The sequence below is a fragment of the Stegodyphus dumicola genome, chromosome 8 (genome assembly GCF_044657685.1).
Source record: "Stegodyphus dumicola isolate Sdum_Otavi_A_Nest chromosome 8, ASM4465768v1".
In the NCBI taxonomy this organism is placed as follows: domain Eukaryota; kingdom Metazoa; phylum Arthropoda; class Arachnida; order Araneae; family Eresidae; genus Stegodyphus; species Stegodyphus dumicola.
Genome location: NC_140775.1, coordinates 130,937,086 through 130,963,682, shown reverse-complemented (window position 1 = coordinate 130,963,682; position 26,597 = coordinate 130,937,086). Strand labels below are relative to the sequence as shown.

The 26,597-nt window shown below is 33.8% G+C and overlaps 1 protein-coding gene across 9 annotated transcripts in view; it reads left to right on the top strand.

The window, feature by feature from the left end:
* The window catches only part of LOC118194869 (transcription intermediary factor 1-alpha-like), a 219,359-nt gene extending 193,492 nt beyond the window's left edge, over positions 1 to 25,867 (top strand). For 7 of the 9 annotated variants that reach the window (XM_085822433.1, XM_085822434.1, XM_085822439.1 and 4 more), the window contains one exon: positions 25,289 to 25,866. In XM_085822433.1, coding sequence (XP_085678559.1) covers positions 25,289 to 25,411 — 123 coding nt within the window. In that variant the 3' untranslated portion in view covers positions 25,412 to 25,866. Of the gene's footprint in view, positions 1 to 25,288 lie in introns of all 9 variants that reach the window. The other 2 variants (XM_085822432.1, XM_085822435.1) reach the window with 2 other exon arrangements.
* Positions 25,868 to 26,597: the final 730 nt, after the last annotated feature.

Here is a 26,597-nt window from a genome sequence, read left to right as displayed (position 1 = left end):
ATAAGGTTTATCTGTTATTTCCCATGTTTTGTTTTTAATATGGCCTAATATAGTCTCGTATATAGAATCCTTCCAATGGTTTGCATCATTGCCCCTTAATGCTTCATCAATGGTTTTCGGTTCAGAATACACACCATTTGTTGCTGCTGCCAAAGCTTTAACAAAGCACATTCAATCTAAATTTGGCATTGGCATTTCTGGCATCCCGTATGTGTCATATTCATAGTCCGTATAACTATTTGGGAATCTAAGTTTTCTGTTTCTAGTCAATGTAGGTAGCTCATCAACTACACTACTGTTGTCATGGCTGTCATTTTGAGCAGTATTATGTTCATCGTGATTAGATTTAATACTAGCATTAACTAATTCATGATTAGACTGAGTATTATCATTAACCATCCCTTTCAATTCACCGTTCTGATCTTCAGCTATTGCATTCTCAGTATCTGAAAATGTCGTAATCACGCTTCCACTGAATGAGGATTCATCATAGAATTTTGGCATATTACTTGCCTTTTTGTAGTACATTTCATTTTCCAAAAATTGTACATCTCGTGCATTTATTATTTCATAAGTTTTGGGATCTATTAATCGATAGCCTTTTCTATCCTGACAGTACCCAACAAGCATTAATTCCTTTGCTTTTATATCCCACTTTTTACGTTTTTGTTTTGGAATGTGAGCAAATGCACGACATCCAAATACTCTAAAGTATTCTAAATTTGGCTTATCCCCATACCATTTTTCATAAGGGGTCATACCTGCAACTGCAATAGTTGGAGATATATTTTTACAGTGATTTGCAGTTTGCACTGCTTCAGCCCAATAATTTTGATCAAGGTGAGCATCCACCAACATTGATCGTGCTCGCTCTACAAGAGTTCTGTTACTACGTTCAGCTACACCCATTTGCTCTGGTGTAAATGGAATAGATTTTTGATGCTGAATTCCATTTGATGCTAAATAGTTATCCATCTCATTGTTTACATACTCAGTACTATTATCTGAGTGTAAGATTTTGATTGATTTGCCAGTTTGCCTTTCAACAAATGCTTGAAATATTTTGAATTTTTCAAAAACTTTAGATTTATTTTTCAAAAAATAAAAAGTCATTTGCGACAAATCATCAATAAAACTAGTAAAGTAGCGAGAACCACCAATTGATGTAACATTCATCGGCCCACACAGGTCACTGTGTAGTATGCCTAATAACTCTTTTGCACGCTTAGCTTTTCCCTTGGGAAATGGTTGTCTAAGCATTTTGCCTTTAATGCATGACACACAATTTAACAATTTTCCGTTAAATGTAAAACCTTCAACCATATCTTTTAATCTGGTCATTCCTCCTTCACTTAAATGGCCCACCCTTTTATGTAATAATTCATTTGAAATATTTTTATCAGTAATTAAAGCCCACTCATTACATAAATCAAGAGAATACAAATTATCTCCCATACCTGTTCCAGTAGCAACTAAATGTTTACCATCATACACAAAACATCTTTCACTTGTAAAAGTACTAACCATTCCAAATACTTTATTTAAATACTTAATGGACAGCAAATTGGCTGTTAACTTCGGAACGTGTAAAACATTACTAAAAGTTACAGACTCCCTTTTTTTTATTTCTGGATAAGAGGAAAGTTATTTTACCCTTACCCTCTACTTCTATTACTGAACTTCCTGTTTTTATTTGATGAATACTAGCATCCTGATAATCATCTAATAATTCTTTATGTGGAGTCATGTGGTAAGAAGCACAAGAATCCATGGACCAAATATTGGAATCTGGATTAGAATTAGCTACACTAATTTCCACTACATAAGCTTCTTCCCCCTTTTTTATGTTTTAATCCAACATTAGACTTTTTGTTAAACTTGTTTTCATTATATCTACCCTTTTTGAGAGGTGACTTCTGACAATCGGAGCTTTTGTGGCCAAACAAATCGCATTTAAAACATTTTCCTTTAAAGTACCTTTTGCCTCCAATATTTTTATTAACAAATGCATATTCCTTACTTTCATTGACTAGGGGTATTGAATCTTCGGCTAACAAGCGATTTTTAACATTGTCAACTGTTATTGCCTCACCACAATTTTTCAAAGCCATTATAAGAGGTTCAAACCTATCAGGTAAATTAGCTAAAATTATTCCTGCAATTAATTCTTCATCAGGTTTAACACCAGTAGATTTTAACTGAAGCTGAAATGGCCCTATGTAAATAGTCAGACATATCCTTACAATCAGTATAATGGGTATTCATTAATGTTTTAATTATTGAAACCTTTCTTGTGATTCCCTTATCCTCATATGTTTCAGCTAATACTTTCCAAGCTTCCTTTCCACTTGTTAAATCCCTTATATCATTGAAAATAATTTCACTTACCCCTTCAACTATATATGACAGAGCTTTGGTATCCTTTACTGGATCTTCTTTTGTACCCTCTACATAAGCCCATAAATCTAATTTAATAAGATGCATTTTCATGGAAAATTTGCAATCCATGTAATTTTCCCTTCCACTCAATTGTTTGTGACTAAATTAACCTTCTCCCCCTGGCATTTTTCCTTTTTTTAACTTTAATCAACAAGAGACAAAAAATTATAATTTGAGATAAATTCAAATAAATTTTCTATTGAATTAATTTTATTCTCAAAGAAACATTTGCCCAAATAATTAACAGTCAAAAATATTTGTACTAGTTAAGCTTTTGCAACCATGTGCTTTGGCTAACCGTAACATAACCATGTGGTCAATTTTGGTTAAAGTAATTCTAAAAATTTACAAATAGAATTAAATAAACAAAAAAAAAAACTAGTCATTAGATTACTTATCCTCATTTCTTAATCTGGCCCGGGCCCATAACCTATTAGAAACTCAATATAGCAGAGAGTGGTTACTTGCATACATGAGAATAAATAATACACAACATACCTGTTGGGAGTTTGGAACACAAGTAAAGTTTTATTGGAGTGCACAGTTATAGAAGAATAAAAAACAGTGGCGCCATCTATGGGCCAAGAACATATTTAAAGCTAACCTTCGGAACATACAAAATGTCTGCAAAAGTGTTCATCCTTATTATAAGACATTATAATTCATGATTGTGCAGATAGAAAAACATGCATTGAACCGCAAATGCATGAATCCTCAAAATTTATTATTATGTTGAAAACATTTAATAAATTTCCACATGCGCCCCTGGTAACACATAAAATTTCCAATTAATATTCAGTTTTATGCCACACATTCTTCAATATTGTGTTATAAGATATTTCTCCCACTTTCCTAGCATGCCTTCGTAGTGTAGTGGTCAGCACACTGAGCCGGTATTTCAGAGGTCTGTGGTTCGATTCCCGGTGAAGGTGGTTGCTAATTTTTCGTCTCTTCTGCTTCCAAAAAATCCTAATGTCTCTACAGTGTCATTTCGTGAATAGCATCTGTGGTGTCACAGACTGGATATTAGGAACTGTTGTGTGGGACACAATGTTTTAAACATGCCCCAAAGAAAGAAATCTAGGGGTATTATGTCAGAAGAAGTGTGTGGTGTGTAACTGAGTATTCGTTAAATATTTTGCATGCTACCAGGGGGGCATACGAGATTTCATTAAACGTTTTTAATATGATTATAAACTTAAGAGAGTTTATGCATTTGAAATTCAGTGCATGTTGTGTTATATGTGCACAGTCATAAGTTATCATGCTTTGCAACCAGGTAAACATCTGTGGACACCCTGTATAATTTTGTATGAATGTATATCGTTTTGCAAATTTTCAAAAGAAAATTTAGAAAGTCCGTTCTTATGCCTTCGAGGTGTAATGGTGGCATACTCAGCGCGTTTTCGAGAGGTGCAGGTTCGAGTCCCAGCGAGGGCATTGCGGATTTCTTCACTTTCCTGACTTTGCAAAAAACCTAATGACTCTACAAGGAATGTCAAAATGTGAAAAGGTCCACATCCATAAGCAGACTAATAACACATTTGCGATCATCTAGTGCATATGGATAACCTTGTTCAGCTCTTTGGTTCTGATACTGGTGATGGTAATGAAAGTAATTTATGGAGACTCCACTGTTGGATTATTACGCTTGAAGTCATGAATTTGAATGTGAGTTTCAAATCCTTTAGTCTGAAGCAAATGTGCAGTGTCAATACGATTGTAAAATTCTAAACATTCTGACAAAACATTTACAGCTGCGATTTTTTGTGGTATTAGTTTTGAACTGTTGAATTGGGTATTTCAATGTATACAAGATTTTAAAAAAATTAAGTGTATATGTATTGTTTCAGTAAGAAGTTCAGCTTAGTTTTATTGATATTTATGCATCCCTCTCAAGCTCGAGGCTCCCCGCAACTGTGGGTGTTAGGGTTTCCTAAACCGGGTTTGAATATGTACATCAAATAACAACATATCTGTGCCAACATTATCATCAAGAAGATAGACCATACTTCTTAGGAATCCCAAATGTCCATATTAGCCCCTTCTGCAATTTCTGCATAACTAAATGCACACACCATCAAATTGGCTTTCCATGTTATTCAAACTTCATAAGGTTAGTTTTGGGAAAGTTTCCCATAGTGTATTTTTGTGTGTATTTATTAAATAAATAATTGTGAACTTAGATTAAACTTCAGAATGTCGTGTAATATTAGGACTTCCTGAAGACAAACACAGCTTGGCAATTCTTTGATCCAAGTATTCAGAAAGAGTCTTTAGATGGCATCAAACAGACTCTGTGAAGCGAACTGATATATCATCATACTAGAATCAAAGATATGCAGTGCTCCTGCTAAGGATGAGGCATCACTACTCACATCCATATGAGGTATACAGATTTCATGCACACTCTGTAGATCAGATGTCTGGTTGCCCAACTAAAACTTCCATATGAAACTGTATCTTTAAATTTTGCCTATGGTATGATACGCCATGGAAGAAAAACTCATCTCACATATACTTTTATTGAAAAAAGTATCATAAATTTGATGGTAACTTAACACTTGAGAATTGACTTATTCAGTCTGCAACATCTAGTGTTGCGGACTTAATGTCTTATTCATTAAGGTATTTTATTGAAACTGAAATCTGAGGATTTTATGCAGAGTAGTTGTATATTTTTTCCTCGTTTCCCCTCTCAAAAAAGCTGAATTCTTTTTCCCTTGAATTCTTGGAAGATTTCATCTTCCTGAATCCTTTTTAGAAAAACTCTTGCATGATATTTTTATGAATTTAATTTAAATATTCAGCTGTTTCATGATAATTGATATCTACATGTAGCAAACCTGGTTAATGAAGTTCTTGAAATTCAAGGCTTTTGCGGGGGTTGGGGTGATGTGACTTCCATAGAAAATTTACAGAACACCATCAGATGAGCTCCCGCACAGTAAATTTAACCTCCTAGAGATCTCAGTGCTTTGAAGACCATCCTGATGGAGCAAGGAAGAAGAAGAATTGTATACGTGCCCCGCCTACAGCATTACACAGATTGGCTCCAGCTGAAAACCCCCATATTAGGCAAGGAGTGGGTCTGCCAATCCTAAGTCCCTCGAGACTTGAAAAGTCAATATGCTACTCCTCCGGGGCCCCACTCCGGAGAGCAGACTTCAAAAGTTTTGTCTCACAATGGCCACAACTAACTCCTGGGCGTGCAGGGTCACTACTCCCGGTTCTCAGGTATCACCGCGACCGGGCACTATGGGCACCAAGTTTGGGAATATGACTGGTCGTCAAAGATGCTACCTGCCAGTACTATGTGGGATGCAATTTGCAGCAGGACATTACCTAGCAAATTCGGTGCCGTCCCACACCGAGCAACAGAACCAACTGCTCCGTGATTTACGCTGACCCACCCAGGCTGGCCAATGAAGTTTCGTCTCAAGGTATCTCCTCTGGAGCATGTGGAACCGCCAAGTTCAATGATTATGTGCCCCCCGTGGCCGACACTGACTAAGTACAGGTCCTAGGCAGTACTTCACAGTCAACCCCCGGGGGGGGTATCCTGATGGAGGAGTGGAACTTACTGTTTATCAAAATTTTAATTTACTTTGTAATTCAAACCTTGAATGTAATATATGTGCAAGAACTGGAGAAAACCGCATTTACTATCAGTACCAGAAGTCTGCATTTGTTTCAGAGATATTCCCGTTTTTTAATTTATTGCATATTACTCTTATTTTAATATTTTCATAATTTTATTTTATGCCATACGAAATTGTATCCTATTTTTCAGTTTGTATTTAATTGGTTTAATTCTGTGTATCACAAATAAATTAATATAATTTTATTCCACAGCTTTTCACAGATTATGGTTTTTGTGCATATAGATAATTTTGCACATCACTGTACATTAAAAAATGAATTTTGTTATAATAAGCTGCATTATATTTTATCAAACATGCATGCCAAAAAGTGCTTGTATTCTCGTATCAATAGAGGATTGGTGCTAAAATATTCAAGATAGCTAAAATTTGAATTGAAAAGTTCTCTTTCATTCTTTCTTGTACATTTGTTGGATAATATTATTAAGTAACAGTTAGTTAGTAACAGGAACATCAAGTTAAGTTAGTAGTAGGAATGTGAAAAGTGATATAAATAAATTATACTTTTATATGTGGTCATTTTGGAAAAAATAAAAATTAATATGGGTTAATTTAAATTAATTTTAAATATCAGTAGTCAGTTACCATACAAATAATCTACAAAAATATTTATTGCTTTTAGAATTCCTTTCATTATGAGATTAGTCAGTTCATTTAGTTAATAAAATTGAAACATTTTAAAGAAATTTTTGGGGTATTCAGTGTTATACATTAAATTAAACAACGAAAACAAATTTAATTATTAACATTAATTTCTGTTGAGCTTGATCCTTGCGTGATTTTTAAATCGTTACCTTCTGATTTAATAGATTCTTCTGATTATCATCATAGTATCACATATGCAAGATCTGTATGATGAGTTTGATATATTACACCCATCCCTCGATTTACACGGAAGATAGGTTCTGCACAAAACCGTGGAAATCTTGGATTTTGCTACCTAAAACCGGGTAAAACTAAAAACGCACTTAAATGTGCATAATTTAGCTATTTATTTACATAAAACAAAAGTATGACATCTTAAGATAAATAAAGTTATACTTCGTTCATAAAATAACAAATATATGTAGGTGAAAGAAGTACATATTTACTTTATTTTGCATTAGGAAAATATAAGATCATTCAAAACTATTATTATAAGTTTAATCACTGTCATCACTTTCATGAACTATTGGTCTTTTCTTCTTGGTTGGTACTGTTGCGTGCTTACGGGTTCGTTATGAATTGAATGCACAAGTCCGATGAAAAGTGAATAAAATTTATTTTTATCACAACAAATAAAAACAAAATGCTTAAATTTCCTCAAATATTCGTACAATATTGCAATATCTAAAAGTACTTATCTTTTAAACTACCAAAAACGTTCAATAGAACTAAATCAAAATAGAGAAAGGTAATCTGATTTCACCGTGAATCTGCTACAGTAAACAACAGTTTTCTAAACAAAACTCATAAAACAACTGAGCTGAGATGTGCTTTCTCTGGCTTTTATAACCTTTTTAATCAGAACGAGCATTGTCTGGTATTTCCTGGCTTTTCCCGAAAAGCAAAGCATACAATTACGAGATATCTATTTATTAATGCGAGTGCTCCTGTATTTTTAATTTTTCCGCTTTGTAGCTTTCTCTTCAAAAAAGGCACGTGCACAGGGAAGTAAAATAATTTAATAACAATTCTATTAAAAATAGCAAACTAAATAAATCAATACAAAACCCATAACAGTATGATGTCACTTTCATCACTTGAGCGTTCTTGATAATATTCTGCTTCAATGGTTAAAGAATTAGAGAAAATCTCAGATCGTCAAGACCGTGAAACAGTCCCGGATCTAGAGAGGGGCAAGTCGGGTTCTGTACCTCGGGGAGCAACTTCCATGGAGGTAGGAAAGGAAGGAGGGGCCAACGGGCGCTAGAAGTGAAGCACTGCTTTGAAGCTTGGGTCACCAGATGGGGTGTTCTTTGTTTACATTCAGAAGCTCGCTTGACAGGGTTCTGATAGTATTTCGACACACGACAGTTCCATACAAATCGAAAAAGGGACACTTTCGCATAAAAGAAACATTCATAGTGTGATGGATAATAGCAATTTGTATAGTTTAGTGACATTTACGCAAAAATCACATCTTGGTTATTTTTCGATAACTAACAACAGCGATTTTGATTATGAATTTGTTTTATAAAATTCTAAGCTGTTGAACTACAAAAATATAGAATTTAAGAAAAATGTTATGCTTAAAGAATGAAAAATACCTTATGGTACATTTAAAATTGTATACGTCTTTCTATACCCTTGATAGAGTATTCGCTACTTTTATTTTATTTTCCAAACGCCAAAATGTTTTAAATAAAACAAACTTTTTTCACATCCTATATTATTTAACATGTACCTTTTAAAATTTTTAGAGGAGAGGCTTTACTGCTGCCCATTTTAAACTCATCGTTTTAATTTTATATATCTGAAAAATAATCACTTTGGGCTTACACGTTTTACTTATTTGAGTTAATTAAAAATAAAATTACCATCAAATGCTGCAATCCTCGTTCAAATTAATAAATAGACACACAGATATGCCAATAAGTTAGCTTTCCCTTGATTTGGAAGCACACATTTGTGTAAAATTATGTACAGTTTTACACAAATGTGTGGAACAGAAGAGGTATACATTTGCGAATTTGGCGGAAGTACCATGTGCGGTCAAGATGATGCGAACGTGCTACATCATCAAGACAGCTTATTAAGAATTTGAAAATAGGGTAATCGACGGAGGTGAAAACATTTGTATATCCTGCCAAAGGAGGTCCGATCATGAACGGTCCTCTTATTGATTCCAGATTGTTAAATGTTTCCCACGCAAGTTTTTTTTTCTCGGAAATTCGAGTTTTATGCTGGCTTCTTAACATACGCAGGTCATTAAATTATTTATAAATGTATTTGAAATGAAGAATTTATTCACTTATAAACAACTGTGAAAGTACTGTGAAGAAATCTAATGATTAAATGTATCTAATTTATAATGATTATAAATGTTATCTAAATATATAATAACCTTAATATTGAATTGTAAACATAAATTGAAATCCTGTTGACAAATACGTTATAAAACTATTTAAGCAAGAATTGTTCGTATTGGAAAGCAATCTGTTAAAAGGTATTGTAAAGCAAATGCTATGAGATGCGCACTTAAGAACGTAATAAAGAGTTTTGGAATATGTATTGTTGAAATGAAGGGTAAAAAAAAATCTGATAAGTATAATTAAAAGAATTATTCCCCTTACATTTTATAATAACTCAGTTACGAGTTTTAAATAATACTTTAAAAAAAAAAAAAAAAACTCATTTTATTCCCTTTCAGAAATGTTCAGAGAAAGTCAAGTACTATTTAAAGTATTTCGCTAATTCCTAATAATTTTCTAATTTAAAATGAACCGAATAGAGCATTAATTATAAATTGACTTACATTTTTCGATTTAAAAGATGCCTCAGAAGCCAAAAAATCATGTCATATTTAAGAAAGTATTTTAGGAAGAAGCTCTATAAATAGAAAAGAAATAATGCATAATTTTAATATTAATAATACAATAAACTTTGATCTTAATTTTTGTACCTTAACCGAATAAAATCGAATTACCTTAATTTTTTTTTCTAATGTAATTAACGAAAACTTGTGAAAATATTTCATTCAAATTAAACCATTCTGAGAAAACTGTCCTGAGAAAAGTATAGCATTTAATTCCGTTCAGAATGAAATGTTGTTTAAAAATATGTTGTTTTCATATACTTAGGACTCTGAAGTGTTGTAGAAAAAGAAAATATATACATTTATATGTATATTTACGACGTAATTACAAAATATTTACATCCGAACGCTTCAAATCTCATTGAACTCAATGGTAAATGATCCAATGTTTTGGTCACCACGTAGGGATCACCGGTGCTTCAGAGCAGGGGTACGGAAAAAACTTGTTTAGGGCTACTCTATTTTACTTCCTACCTCCATGGCAACTTCTGTGGGCGGCAAACTCAAGCGTGTTACTGGATCGTATTTGGAATGTTGTCTAATTTTTGATACAATATTAGTAATTTTAAAGACCACTTTTAAGAATATTTATAATTAATTACTAAGAAACATTTTAATGAAACAAACAGTTAAAAGAAAGCTAAGTGCATCCGAATACGACTGTACAGAGAGAGGACAATCGAGGGATTCCAGGCGTCATTGACAAGATCAGACGACCCTGCGCTCGAGGCTCGCGCCTCTGCCAACCCAACACCGCCTAAATATAATAGGTCTAGGGGGGTGTTGACCAACCTCATTTGATTTTTCACTACCGTTTGCTTGCCTTCCCAAAACGGATAATTGTCCCTTTTATGGAAGCTCGCTTCAAAATGTCGTGCCCGTATACCAACTTCGCAGAATTAATTGTAGTGCTCCTCAATTCTCCTCGACAACTAACAGTGGTCAACTTTTCAGTCCCCCACTTTAATGTACGAGCGGTGACACACAAAGAAGAAACTATGAATTACTGACTGACTGATAACTTATAGCCAGAATACCACTGAGATCAGTAGTTTATCTGGCTCAATTTATGCCAGATGGGTACAATAACATAGAACTATCTTCGCATGATGTCCGCCGTAAGGAGGAGCAAAGACGGATAAAGAATAGGAAGACCAGTAATGCAAGAGCTCACTAGCAAGTAACCGGCTCGGTAAAGGCGTGACTAAGTGGGAGTCATAAAATAAGTGTATAATGTGAATAAAACTAGTGAATTTAAGAAATACACAGTACAATAAATGAGTAAGATACAAAATTAAGAATGCTAATAAACACATTAGGTACATTATTTATAGGTGGCCACTAGGTGGGAAAGTTCGGGTCCCTGATAAGGTAGGCCGCAAGTGGGCGCAGTTTGGCGTCTTCATTCAGTATTTCGTAGTTTCGTGAAGAATTTCCTGTTGATCTTATTCAGGTGCTCTTCTAGAGTGTCCAGTTTTAAGTTACAGTGCAGTGTAGCATTGCTCACAAAAAAGTGAGCATGGATGATAAGCCTTAAGACTTTGTTTTGCATGATTTGAAGTCTTTTTTATATCCTCCTTGGTAGCCGTGCACCAGGCCGGCGACGCATAAGTCATCAATGGCCTAATTGCCGTGATATATACTAGCCTCTTTTTCCTGAGGTCTAAGCTAGAATAATTACCCAATATAGGGATGAGACTATTTACGACAGTGAAAATTTTCTTCTGACCTCTGTTATATGATCTCCCCATTTTAATCTTTCATTTAGCATTATTCCTAAATATTTCGCCTTACTAACTCTAGGAATCTCTTCAGAGAATAAGGAGAGCTTGCTATTAATAGTCAACTGTGTATGTTTCCTCCTTATCATTAATAATTGCGACTTGCTGGCATTAATAGCAATCCTCCAAGTAGTACACCACTTTTCTACCTCTGGTAGAAGCTTCTGTAACTTCTTGATTGCATGGTGTGCGTTTGCGGATTTTACGGCTAATGCCGTATCGTCTGCATAGCACGCAAGAAAGTGATTTCTGCCAATGTAAGCCCTAGAGAAGTCATAAACATAGAATAAATACAGGGCAGGCCCTAAAATGGAGCCCTGTGGGACGCCTGCATTCATGGTGCGTAAACTGGAGATGTCCTTTCCAATAGCCACAGTGAATTTCCTATTAGTGATGAAAGACATAATTAGCTGAATCAGCTCTCTATCCATAGGGGGATTTATAAGTTTATAAATAAGCCCCTCATGCCAAACGCGGTCGAATGCCTTCGCCACGTCTAGCATGAGTAAGGCGACATTTTGTTTCTTGTGGAGCGCATCCTCACAAAACTCGACGAGCCGAACCAGCTGCTTCGTTGTAGAAAGCTTTCTCCGGAAACCAAATTGTTCCGGAGGCAGTAATTCAGTATAGTTTTTCAATCTGCTGTAGATTATTCTCTCAAAAGACCTTTCCTAGTCCCGGAAGCAAGCTAATGGGCCTGTACTCATCTGGCTTAGTGTTATCCTTGCCGGGCTTAGGCAATAAAATAACTTTTGCCATTTTCTATTTTGTGGGAAAATAGCATTGACTAAGACACGCATTGATAATATTCGTGGATTTTGTCACAACATTGCAGAGCAGATATCTAAGTGCGTGATTATTAATACCATCAATCAGGGGCCTTTTTGACTTTAAGCTTCTTTGTGATTTCTTTGATATCACTGGGGGTAGCAATGGCCATGTATTTCTTAGCAGTGGGGGCATTAAGCCAATCCCTAACAAAGTAGCATGCCTCATTGACAAAATTAATGTCCATGGGCGTCATGTTAGGTCTGAACTGCACTTCTAAATGGTCCGCAAGGACCGTCGATTTGTCTTTATTATTGAGAGCAACAGAGTTTTCAGTATAAATCGGCTTATTGCATGTACGCTGCCTTTTCAAGTTACGCATGAACGTCCGGAGAGTGCCATCATTAGGACTAAGATTCTGAATTTTTTCCTCCCATACATCTCTCTTATGGTCATCTGTTTTCTTTTTTATTAATTTATTTAATTTGTTCATATCTCTTTTAACGTGAGGACTCCATGTAAGGTGCCACGCTTTCCTCATCCTATTCCGGTCCTTGATCATCTCTCTAATTTCCTGTGGCAGAATGCCAGCGTTATTATTTCTTCTCACGTGTCTATATGCATTTTCAATAACATTATTGATTGAATCAGTGAGGGTATCAACTGCATCATCTATATCTTTCCGCGACTTCAGAGTATCAAAGATCGGCGGATTCTGAGAAACTTCTGGAACTTATTCCAGTCAGTCGTGCGGATCATTTCATTTTCTGCCTCTTTAGTAGTGCCTAGGTAAGCAATGACCGGTATATGGTCAGAGCTCAATTCGTGCTTTACTTCAGTATAAATAGGGATTGAAGTATTTGTCAGAAGAATATCAAGAAGGTCTGCATTTCTTGGGTTCTGTGATCTGTACGTATACTCCTCAGTAACATGCAGGGCAACTGGGTGATTATTTATAAATTCATAGAGGACCTTACCATTTTGGTTAGTTTTACGGCACCCCCACTCGGAGTGCTTTGCGTTGAGATCACCCGTTAGTATAGAGAAGTTTGGAAAGAACACTTTCCGTCAGTAGTTTCCTGGGCGGATTATAAAATGAAATGAAATTCAAATTACCATATTGCGGTAAGTACACTGAGACTGTGACCATCTCATGTCCGTCGTTTCTATCTTGGCTAATCAAACAGGATTGGAGCGAGTTGCGCACATAAATTGCGGCCCCCTCACCCCGGTGACTCAAACGATCGCACCTATATGTGCGGTAATTAGGCAAATTTATACGCAGGCATGGCGTGGCAAAAGTCTCTTACAAGGGCAATATAAATATTGTGATTGTTAAGGAAGTTTAAAAAATCCGTCAACTTGTTCTGAATGGCATGAGCATTCCAGGATGCTAATTTTATAGGATCTCCTTGTGCGGTATACCTATCCATTAAGATCTTGATTTATGGTAGTTTTGTTCTTATGTGTAGGTACATTTTGTCCTATTTGTTGTGTTAAAAGAAAGCCGGAGCTCTTTATGACCGCTACAAGCTCGGCCAGGTGTGCAAAAACAGTTTTTGCTTCCTTGATCGTGTGTGCATACAAACCAGTAGACAGGGCTTGTGCAAGTGATTTATTTTCTATAACCCTACTAGTATAGACTTTTGGCTTATCCTGTTTCTGTTTAGGGAGCATCTCACCCCCCCCTAAAGTTCGAGGTGTGAGATTGCTTACAGTTCGCACAACATGGTGGCAAGTCAGAGATTTTATTAGGGCATTCAAAGGACAAATGTCCCTCTCCGCATCTCACGCACTTGAGTGCATAGTTACAGCCAGTTTGCGTATGATGAAATCCTTGGCACCTATAGCATTGTAGCGTGCCCGATCTACCTTTATAATTTTCGACTTTAATTCGTAGGTCACATAAGTGAGTTTCGTTGTGTATAGCTTTGGATTTGGGTTTCTTAGGCAGAGTAACTAAAAATAGCGGGAGTTTAATAACCTCCCCTTTTCTTCTGCGCGTAAGTTGCTTAACTGATTCAACTTTGTATCCTAAATCCTCTTGTATTTCTACCGTATCTGTATCTCTTTAAGAGACCTCTTATCACTACTTTTATGTTTTTATCCTCAGGAAGCGTGAAAGAGTGATGTTCCACTTTCGTGTCTTTTAAATAAGTAACAGTCTACCTGTAATGTTCAGGGTTTCTGATGAAAATTTTAATCCCTTTATTATTCTTATTAAACTCAATGCTTCTCTGTTTAAGTGCCCTAGCTATGTTTTTCCAAGTAGGGTAATCTACTTTAACAGTTATGGGTGGTATCCGTGACTTTTTCACAAATTCCGCTTCTATGTTTTCATCTGAGCTTGTATTTTGTTTAGACGTACTAGCGTCCGTGTCCATAATATTGTTATCCTCACCATTAGTGGCATTTTCACTAAGTCTCTCCTCCATGGTGTTTATTTGAGTTGCGCCAGCCTGGGGAATATGAGCATCAGTTCGCCCAGTCGGGCACGTGACCTCATCTGGATAACTGACTGGTCGCGCTGCGTTTTCGGTTTGAGACTTACTCGCTGCAGCCTGTTTCTCAGTTCCTTCACGAGATGGCGCCACATTATCGTGGCTGATGACCGGAAACTCAGAACTCAATGTATGTGTAATTTTACTACCAATGTCCTGACTAGGCGAGATTTTTAAACTTTTGGGAGCCTTCGGTTTGGGATTTCGTTTCAATCTACATCACCTTCATGTCTGGTACTGTGCGTGTACTGTTCAGCAGTGAATGCGGAGTCATCATCAGCTATGTTCGCAAGAACATCAAATTTGTTTTGAACCTCAGGAGGGTCCGATTCAGTATCGCTCAGAGTACGTTTCGCATTTTTGGTAACAGCAGTCCAATGCATATAATGTTGGGAGACATCAGCATGATGGGAATCAATTTCATTAGACGCTAACCGGTTAGAACCGACTTGCGCTAAGCCTAGTTCAGAGCCACGTGCAGAGTTCAGACTTGCTCGTACTTTATCCGATAGGTTAGGGAGAAGTTTTAATAGAGAATCCATATCAATTCTTTCATCCTCAGTCAAAGGTTAATCCTTCTCTTTGGAAGTTAATTCCGCATATCGAGCGAAGATTGGTTTGACCAATCTTCGCTCGATGACATGTTGATCAAGTCCTTAAACCAGTTCAGTCATCAGGGAAAAATGGATGCAAAGAATCAGTAAAATCGCACTAAGGCCTTTTTACTACTCTTTGGTCACTAAGACCGGTGAGCAACCTTTTATGTGCTAACAACTGATCGTAGAAGAAAAATCAAATCGACTTGGTAAAACCGAGAGCCGTGCTAAGAGAACCTTCACGTGTGACTGCTCGGACCAGACTCAGGCGAATGACCGTCCCTATGAATTACGAACGAATTACTTTCTTTTATACTCGTATTATATTTTTATAATAAAGAATAATGAATCAGAACATGTTTATGCTTTACAGGAATTAAAAAATTTTCAAGTCACAACTTTTAGCTGCTATATGTTATTTTTGACAATTATTATATAAAGGTGAAATTGGGACTTAAGTAGTTAAGATCTTGCAAAGCGATAGATAATGTACTAAAATATTATCTCCAATTTCTTGAAATTAAAAGTGGTCAATTAATGTCAAAAACTAAATAGGAAAAAATTGAAATTAAACTGAGTTATCGTGTTTCTTAAAATTACCATCCATATTTATGGATGTAATTTTAAGAAGTGTAATAACCGAGTTTAATTTGAATTTTCTCCTATTTAGTTTTAACATTACTTGTCCACATTTAATTTCACTTTGGATGTAATAATTAATATATCAGTTTTGACATATGTAAACCAGATAAATGAATGAACCTACAAGAAATTGATACATATATCTACTATATATATTAAATCAACGTATCAAATATCGGTTTTAAGAGAAGAAACTACGATACTAATATTAATTTGTAGCGCAGTTTAATTTTTTTTTTTTTTTTTTTTTTTTTTTTTTTTTTTTTTGTCGTCTAGATAAATATTAATGAATTTTCCTAGATTTTAAATTTCAAATTCACCATTTTAGGTAAATAGTTCTAATTTAATTTTAAAAATTCTTTTCATTGAATCCCAAAATTCGGCTTGTTAAACGGTTCTAAATTCATACAAATATTGTTATAATATATGTCATATTAAGCCGTTATTTGCTTTTCCAATTTTTAATCACTGAAGTTGAAGTTACTTAACCTTTCTTACAGACTCCATATTTTAAGAAATATACGAAATGTTTAGATCAGGGATGTCAAACTCATAGGTACACTTGGGCCAAACAAACAAGGTTTAACTTTAGGCGGGCCGCAAAAAAAAAAAAAAAACATCAATATTCATAGAAACGTAGATTTATTTCGAATAATACAATAATAAACACATATATATATTTATATAGAAAAGAACAAGAAAAATTTAATGTTTACGTCCTTATTATACTTGACATCTCTACTCTGCTATTATCTTTCCTATTTCGGGAGGAATTTTGTTTGCAGTGATAACTTTCAACGCTGACCCAAGGTGAGCATCATTAATACGGTTTCTAATAGGAGACTTATTACCTTTCATGACTGAAAAAAACTGCTCGCACCGATAAGTGCTACCAAACATGGAAATAATTTCATATGCGAATTTTCGAGTATTTTCAAACCTGGCTGGTAAATATTTGTAAAATTCAGGCACGCCCACTTCAATGCTTTCAAATTTGAGTTGCATTGAATCTCGATCACCTCCATTTGCATATGGCTGGGTACTAAGTCTATACTTATTGAGAAAATAGAAGAAAACAAAAAAAAAAAAAAAAAAAAAAATTGTCTTCGAGGGAACTAAAATCATTAAACCTCGTTTCAAATTCAGTTGTTAAATTTGCAATTTTTTCTGCGTATTTTTGATACGAACAAGTATCATCTGAACTTGATTTGTTCATGCTGCACGTCGGGAAGTGCGTCAAATCTGCATTTTTAAGTTGTTTTTCCCAAAGAACTAGTTGACATTTGAATGCTTTAATTATGTCAAACGTATTCGTAATGATATGATCTTTTCCTTGTAATGATAAATTTAAATCGGTTAAGTGTTTGGTTATATCAACCAAGAAAGATAAATCTTGTATCCATATTAGATCGTAAAACAAACTTACGTCTTGATTTTTCGTTTTTAAAAACTGACATATTTCTTCTTTCAAATCCCAGAATTGTTTGAGAATCTTGGAGCAAGATAATCAACTTACCTCGGTATAGTAGGACAAACCCGAATATTCACTATCTAACTCACTTAAGAAAGCAGTGAATTGACGCTGATTTAAACCTCGAGATCTTATAAAATTTATAACTTTTTTTATATATGACGAAACATTCTCCATATTTATTACTTTCGTGCATAGAACTTCTTGATGTATAATACAATGTATATGATGAATGTTTGAACCGTGAATTTCACTAAGTTTTTTTCTTAGTAATGCTAAAGCCCTTGTTTTTCCCGGTCATTGATGGAGCGCCATCTGTAGCTACAGAATTTAATTTTGCCAAAGGTAGATTGTATTTCTGCAGAAGTCCAAAAACACAAGTAAATATATCTTCTCCTGTGGTAGTACCAGGCATCGGTATTAGTTCCAGTAATTCCTCAAAAATGTTAAAATTCTTGTCACAAGAACGAAGAAACATAGCTAATTGAGCTTTGCCACTAATGTCCGTGCTCTCGTCACAGGCAATGGAGAAACTTTCGAAACTAGATGATTTTGCTTTGATCTGATCACTTAAATTCGCGGCTAAATCAGTAACTCTTTCCGCAACTGTATTTCGAGACAATGAAATTGATTGAAAAGCCTTCACATTTCCAGGACAAACAATTTCTCCAGCTTTCATTAGGCATTCCTTGATGAAATCACCCTCAGTAAAAGGCTTCGAATGTTTAGCTATCAACTCGGACAAGACGTAGCTTGCATGTACCGCCGCTTCACTTTCTTGCAATACTTTACTAAACATGGACTGTTGCTTTTTCACTCCTAACTTGAGCTCTTTCAACTTTCCTTCTCTCATTAATCCTTCGTAATTGTTATATTTCGATTTGTGTCGTTCGTAATGACGTTTAATATTATATAACTTTGATACATTAATAGTATTATTACATATCAAGCAGATTATTTTATCTTTTATTTCACAGCAAAAATATTCTAATTCCCATTTTACTTTGAATATTCTATGTTCGTCAGCGATTTTTCGTTTAATTTTACTACCACTTGGTTTTGATATAGACATACTGAATACAAAGGGCTGGAATAAACACGGTTAACGTTAAAAAGTTAACAAAAATTTATTCTTTCCACAAGAGATAAATCAAAATGCTGAAATATTTCTTCAAAAATATTCTAACAATATCACAAAATGTCAAACGTTTAGCAAAAATCAATTAAAAACAGAGAAACTAATTCTATCTCACAGCGAAATCGCTACAAATCAATCACAGCATTAAGTAAACAAACATTTCGCTAGAACTACAGCTACTACTGAGATGAGTTGTTTGTTCTCGGCTTTTATAAGCTTTATAATTAATTTCTCGAATATACTGGAAACATCTATAAATATCTAGATTTTTGTGGATGGCAACAGCAATTACGAGATATTTATTTATTAGGTATTAAATGCACGCGCTGTTCTATTTTTAACCTTCCAACGCAGCTGTCTTTTCAAAAATCGTCCGCGTTGCTAAGGCAACATGAAGCAAATCTAATTACAATTCTAAATTTAAAAAAAACTAACTAAATAAATAACTATGAAATCCGTAACAATATGAATTAAGTAATAATTAATAGTAAAGCAAAGCGCATGCACATGCATGCACCAATATATCGTACAAAACTCTGATTAGAAAATTGAGACTGAGTTCGGCCACATTCGGCTGTCGGGGGATGCATAGAAGTTCTGAGTGCACGTGTTCCCCAAAAGCCGAAGGTAGCTGAACGCAAGCTACTCACACGCATTTGTAATTTAAGTAGTGTGTGTGTCAGCTCGCTGTGAGTAATCTAACAACACTGAATAAATTATCGTTAATTACTTAGCAGTAAACATTTCATTTTTTTTTCTTTGTCGATATGTTATTTTATTATTATATATTGTTATTTGCCGATATATTGGCCGTGCCGCAAAAATATTTGTTGTGGGCCGCGAGTTTGACATCCTTGGTTTAAATATTTATTTTGTTTTCCAATTACTTCTCTCACCGATATGCAATGAAACACATTTAATTTATAATACACAGTTAATTAATAATTATGAACATATGAAAGATGTTCATAATTAAACAAAAAATTTCTAACTTCCTTATATTCATCGCTTAAAATTTTTAATTTCCTGTTCACCCATTTCTTTTTAAACTTGCTTTTTTTTTTTTTTTTTTTTTTTTTTTTTTTTTTTTTTTTTTAAATTTATCCAAATTGTATTTAAATGATAATTTTTAGAAAGTTCTGCATCATAACTTTAGTTAACAGAAGATTCTTCTAACGTCCTCGTGTTGATGAATCGTTAGTATGCATCTTAATTTTCAGTTTAGGTTTAGGTTTCAATAAAACTACAGGGTGTTTATAAAGTCCCGGACCCATTTTGATGTTTAATAACTCATAAAATAATGAAGATATAAACATTGATGACCTAAAAGCCAGAATTACAACCGCAATAGCCTCTGTGAATGCCGACATGCTTGCCGGTACCTGGCGTGAAATTGAATATCGACTTGATATTCTCCGTACGACGAAGGGGGCGGCACACGTGGAAGTTCATTGACAAGAGTCGTGAAACTTTTGGAATCTGTCTAACTATTTATGTTATTAATTTAATCTATCTTTATTATTTTGCTGAGTTATGCTAATAATATCTCTAACTGTCGTTGTTTATAATGCAAGTTAGCGTGATCAATAGTATAGCTCATTTACAATTTTTATAAAAATTTTCAGCCATACCAGAAATAATAGCAAATGCTCCAAATGTTTTGATTACATTTTTTACTCCTTGATATTTTTGTGATATAATGTTTCATTACTGCATAGAGATAAATATATTTCATTTACCAGATATGTAAATATATATTCAGCACACTTTTGCATTTACTAATATTGTACCTTCTTTCTTCTTTAATATATTGTTCAACACACAGCATCTCATAAGACTAATTTCAAGAGATGTGCGTTCACTAGCGATCAAGCGGTAAAGTCATTAAACATTGGTAATTTGACTGAAGTTTCAAATTCAAGAGAATGATTTGGCTGCATGACAGTTTTTGTGGCTTTTCCTCATATGTAACGTGAATACGAGCCAGTTTATCTTGAAAATTTGCTCGTACTAGTGACCTACTTGAAGACCGCTGTATGCTAGGTTCAATTGCAAGCGAACAAGTTGGTTGGGGCAGATATCCTTGGGGTGCTTTGCCATAACATACCAACCAAGAGCTCTTTCTTTTGTGTGAATATGTAAATATTTATACTGTTAGCGGGTTGTGTGAGGACGACAGTAGAGTTCTTGAGTAGCCTAAATAAAGGCGTTATAGTGAAATGGAATTTTAAAGTGTTAAAATTACTGTTAATTTATAGAAATTGGTGTGTTAATTACTGAATCCATTGCATTCGTGATTTGTAACTTGTATATATTTGTTTCAGATATTAATTAGTAATGTGTCATTCCTATTTTTTGTACTATGCTGAACTGCTTTAGTATTTAGTACTGAATCATTTTCCATTAGTTTGGCTAGTTATTGTTGCAGACATTGCAAAACTGCGTATTTCAGAGAATTTCTATGTAAATTTGATTGTTACAGTGCAAAACTAGTGTGAATATGTAAATATTTATTATGCTATCGAGCTGTGTGAGGACTATAATAGAGTTCTTGAGTAGTTTACATAAAGGCGTTATTGTGAATTTTAACGTGCTAGGTTAAACTTACTGTTAGTATAGAGAAATTGGTATAAAATTATTCAATCCATTTCATTAGTGATTTGTAATTTGCTTATATTTGTTTAGATGAAATTTTTAATTATTTAATAATGTGTAATTCCCATTTTTGTACTGTGCTGAATTATTTTAGTATTTGGTATTGAGTCGTTTTCTATTTGTATCATTTATTAGTATGAGCAATTATTGCTGCAACTATTGAAAAAATGCCTATTTCAGGGAAAATGTAAATTTGATTATTTCATTGCACCTGAGAGACAGCTGAATTAGTCCCGGCGAAATTTGCTGGCTCCATGGGCATTTCGGTTGTTTCACATATGCGTAATTTGCGTACAAGCCAATTACTCTTCGAAAGCCCTCAGCGAAGGCATCTCTCGTCTTAGGCAGATAGCCCTCTTATGCTTTGCCATAAGTAAAGAAACTAAACAATTTCTTATGTATACTTTTTTATAACAAAAAATGGTACATAAAGAATTTCTTTCTATAAAATGGATTTTACATTTTATCTGAAACCCTACCTATTTCTATGTTTATTAAAAAAAAATTGAAATTTGTTAGAGAAACTTAAAGGAAGATAGGTAAGGGTGGCAGTTTTAAGTTTTTGCCCCGCCTAGGAAAAATTCTAAATCCGGCGCTGCCGTGAAATCTGTAATTAACCAATTGCCTAGGCTTTTATTCCTAAATATTTGTAAACCTCATTATATGGATTTAAGCACTTACTAAGCTCCGCTTGGAATCGGAGAGCTCGTTCAACATTTGTGACATATTGTAAAAAATGATTACCTAATTACTTCCCAATTCAAGTCCTACCCGGATGACTCTTCCTGTGAATGCAACTGGTTCAGATTGCTCTTCATCAGAATCGATGTCTTCATCATGTTTGTTTCATAGATCATGTTAACTAACTTATATTCATTTAGTTCTTCAATATCTGCCTGAGCTAAATCCTCAAACTTTCTCTTCCTATAGTTTGGGCCAATTTAGTGATCTGGGAATATTCGTGCTCTAATGATAATCTAGCATTCTCATCTTAAGCAGCATCCGGCCATATTGCTTTCCAGCATGCGTTGAGCATTGATTGTTAAATCTGAGTATATGGCAGTTCAACATGCTTAACACAATCTAAGATTGTAAATTTCTGCCAATCATCCATAACAGTAAGCAATTCATCGTTCTCCATTTGTTCTAAAATATAACTGAAGGTTTGTTTGATATAGAATGCCTTAAAAGTCGAAATTATTCCTTGATCTAAAGGCTGTAATAAGGAAATTGTATTCTTTGGTAAAAAGACAACTTCTACATTTTCATGTTGTAAATCTTGAAGATTACCAGGTGCATTCTCAATTAATAGAAAAGCCTTAAAAGGCAATCCCCTTTTCACTTAAATAATTCTTGACACCTGGGACAAACATGTTATAAAACTGTTCATTGAAAGCTATAGCAGTGACCCATGCTTTCCTATTAGCCATCTAATAAACGGGAAGGTTTTTTTATGTTTATTCCCTTAAATGAACGTGATGTTTTTGATTTGTTAATAACCAGTGGTTTCATTATACAATCACCTGAAGCGTTCCAACAGAAAAAAAAAAAATTGTTATACGACTTTTCGCTATCTTATGACCACTAGATGATTTGCAAGCTAAACCAAATAAGTTCTTTCAGTCATTTTTTTCCAGAAAAACCGCACTCGTCAGCATTGAAGATCTGATCAGAAGTGTAGGAGTTGACGGCAATGATTTCAATAAATTTTCCTGGATATTGTTGTGCTGCATCCGAATCGGCAGATGCACTTTCTCCTTTCAGTCTTAGGTTATGTAAAGACTGCCTTTGTTTAAATCTCTCAAAATAACCATGACTTGCGGGAAAAGATACCTTTTTCTCATCTGATGAAGTCGACGGTGACTGATTCTTAAGTGCTTTATAAATCTTTAAAAACCTTGGTATTTTATGGAAGCAGGCAAGATGAAAAATTAGCAAAGCCTTCGCCGGGGATCGAACCGCAGACCTCTCAATTACGTGCTGAGCGTGCAGACCACTACACCACGAAGACTCGCAAAGAAGGCTTATATACTCCCCCCTTTTAAAGGGCGACTGGGGTTTTTAGGGGACCCAATCACCAAATCTTGGGTGAGGAGAATCATCATCCAACACCCTCTTAGTTCGGGCGCCACTGTAGAGACATTAGGTATTTTTTTGGAAAAAATATGCAACGCCTTCGCCAGGAATCGAACCACGGACCTCTCAATTACGCGTTGAGCGTGCAGACCACTCTTACATATGAGATTGTGCTCTTAATGCTGCAAGTTCCAGCTGCTACACTTTTTGTAATCTTCATTTTTTCCTAATTGTCCTTATTTTGGCTTCATTCATGGAGTAAAATTTAACAATATCTGTTACTCTTTCTCTAGTACGTAAATGATCTAATATTTTAATTTTTGTTTCTAAAGAAATAACTTTTCTTTTTATTTGATTTTTCCCCACAAATCTTTTGGCAGTATAAAACTTTGTGGCATTTTTATAATTTATGTAAAAAGATTACATAAATTATAAAAATGCCACAAAAAATATAAATGTTGAAAACTTCCCAGTAAACATTCAAATACGTAGATAAAAAGGATGCAAGCTTTTGCTGTTAAAATACTGATACTGCACTAGTTTACATGAACCAAAGAGCTTTTATGAAATACATATACATACTACAAGGGTTTCCCTTTTACAATACCGAGAATCCCCATCCTTGTTGCCACTAGTGTTGCCGAAAGAATGAGCTTAAAAAATGACTTCAAATATATATATTTGCGTATATGCAGCTGAATATACATTATTACCAAGTTTTTGAAATCCCTTAATTTTTAAACCGTGCAAAACCAAAATCTTGTAAAACGAGTACCCTGTAAATCGAGGAATAGGTGTATTAATTAACTATACATAACATTTTAGATTTATTTACAAATCTCTCATTGAAAGTACTATTTTAAGAGCCCAGTTTTTTAGTTGGTATTTAAAATTTTACTTTCAGATAAGTTTTGTATGGGCAAGAAAATAAAGATTCTTTGAAAAATCTGAGGATACGTAAATATTTCAGTTACTATATTAGGATTTAAAATTTTGTTTAGAGAAACTATAATTAAATATATTCCCTCCCTTTTAATGGATTTAAAAAATGTGTTTAGCACTTTTCTGCAGTTATTTTACTATAAAAATCTTTGTTTTATTGGCACGCTAAGAAGCCATACAAGACAAACATTATTTTACAAGATCTTTTTTATGTCTGAAGAATATATTTAATCTATGGAAATTATTTCTCTTCATTTTAAAGTGTAGATCAGGGATAACTGGTGATACGCGTACCACTGGTGGTACGGAAGGAAGAAAAGTATTTTTAACTATTAAATTCAAAAATTCAAATCCCGACATCCTGATTTGGGTTTGTCCTCTAGCACTTGTAAATTTATGCAATCTGAGCTTTGTTCAAGAGTGGTGGTGGTAATAGTGCTTTGTAGTGGTGGTACTAAAGGTTTTCAATTTTTGTTTAGGTGGTTAGTCTAAAAGGTTGAGAACTACTTGTGTAGATCATTTCAGTTTACTGATGATAAAGGTGCATGTTAAAAAAAATATGCTGTGGTGAGTAAGCTTCAAGGAGTTAAATATATCATTAAATTTGCATAGTAGGAAGCAAATAGAAGAATCAAATGCGAAGGGTCAGAGGAAGTTATTTCTTTAATAACACTTTTTCTGAATCTGAAATGTGCAAACACATAACAGCAGGTATACGCTTACAAGAAAACACAAGAAGTGGAAGTTGTTGTACCATGGTTATAATTAAAATTGGTAACAATTAAGATTATATAAGTAGAAATTTGAGGTAAGCAACTTCAGAAAATTGGGCATTTGATATAATATCTTGTCAGGAAAGGATTCAGTCATTCATCTTGTCAGGAAAATTTTTATCTGTGCATATTTGAAATTCAATAATAAGTCATAGTTATCAATAATAATTCAATAATAGTTATTTATATTTTGTACATTCCTTTTAAAAATATGTTAAAACTAGGCACAGTATGTATTTCATATATGCAGAATAATTTTTAGCTTTATCATTTATAACTTCTAACTTTTTATATATTTGTTTATTTATTCATTTATTTCCCTTACAGAAAGATTCAGATTACTACTGTGCAGGAAAATTAGTTGAAGAATTCTTTGAAGACCTTTTGAATAAATATTTACCTGAGTATGCTTATGATACTACAGTTGGTCAAGAGAAGTCAAAAGATTAAACTCTATAAGATCTTGAATTTTTATTTAAATCACAGTAATGATTTATAATTTAAAACTATGTTTCTTTTTTATTTTCTTTTTTAAAAAGTTGTAGTTTAAACTTCAACTTCTTCAGTTAGAGTACAAATAAATTAAAAAGACTTTTTTAAAGCCTTACCATACTTTAATTAGAATGTTATCACGTACTCCACTGGTACTGGTTTGTGCAATTTCGTTTGTAAATATGAAATATAAGCCAAGAGCTATTTTTAAAATAAGAAAAATTTCCTCTCTTAAAATCTAGAATTATTTTATGCATTATTTGTCATTTAGCCATAGTTTAAAATTAACATGACAGTTGTGTTCGACCTTTCACTGAAGCTAAAATATTTTTGTATATTTTCAAAAGTTTTTTAAATAATTGTAAAAATATGATTTCAAATGGTAATTTACCTTTTTTGAACATATCTGGAGAAAAAAAAAAAAAAAAAAAAAAAACGGATTTTTTCATTTTAAAATTTTTTCAGATAAGCGTCATTTTTACCATTTCTGAACATTAATTAAACCAAATATGCAAATTACTTTTATGTCTTATGGTATTTTTTGTTCATTACTGTCAACTTTATTAAGACTTTTTTTGTTATTGAATACTAACTTTGCAAGTTGTCACTAAATGTGTTATTTATCTATTGCAGAAATATATTCAAAGAAACATAATAACCCACAAAATTTTAAGTGGTAATTTTTGTTATTTTTTACCATCTACTAGTTGTGATAAAGTGATTTAAATCTGTATCATATTCAGATTGAAAATAATCATATAATGACAGATAATATTTGAGAAACTTTTAAATAGATTTTTATCTGTTCTCAAATGGTATTTTACCTTAAAAATTTTTCATTATTTTATGTACAGCTGGAATTAACAGTTTTTTTTTTTTTTTTTTTTTTTTTTTTTTAATTCCTTTTTAATGGAACATTCTGCATTGCATCCAATTGTTGATAAATGTTCAAGTCTATGTTAGTTTGCTAGTTAATTTTGAAACATCAGCACATTTTAAATTCACTAAATAAGGTGTACTGTTGTCTTATATATTTTTCAAAATATTATTCCTGTTTCTCAACCAAATGTTTTCAAGAAAGCTGAATTCTCTCATTTCCCCCCAAAACTGTTTTTATACTCGGAGCATATCATTTTGTTCTTTT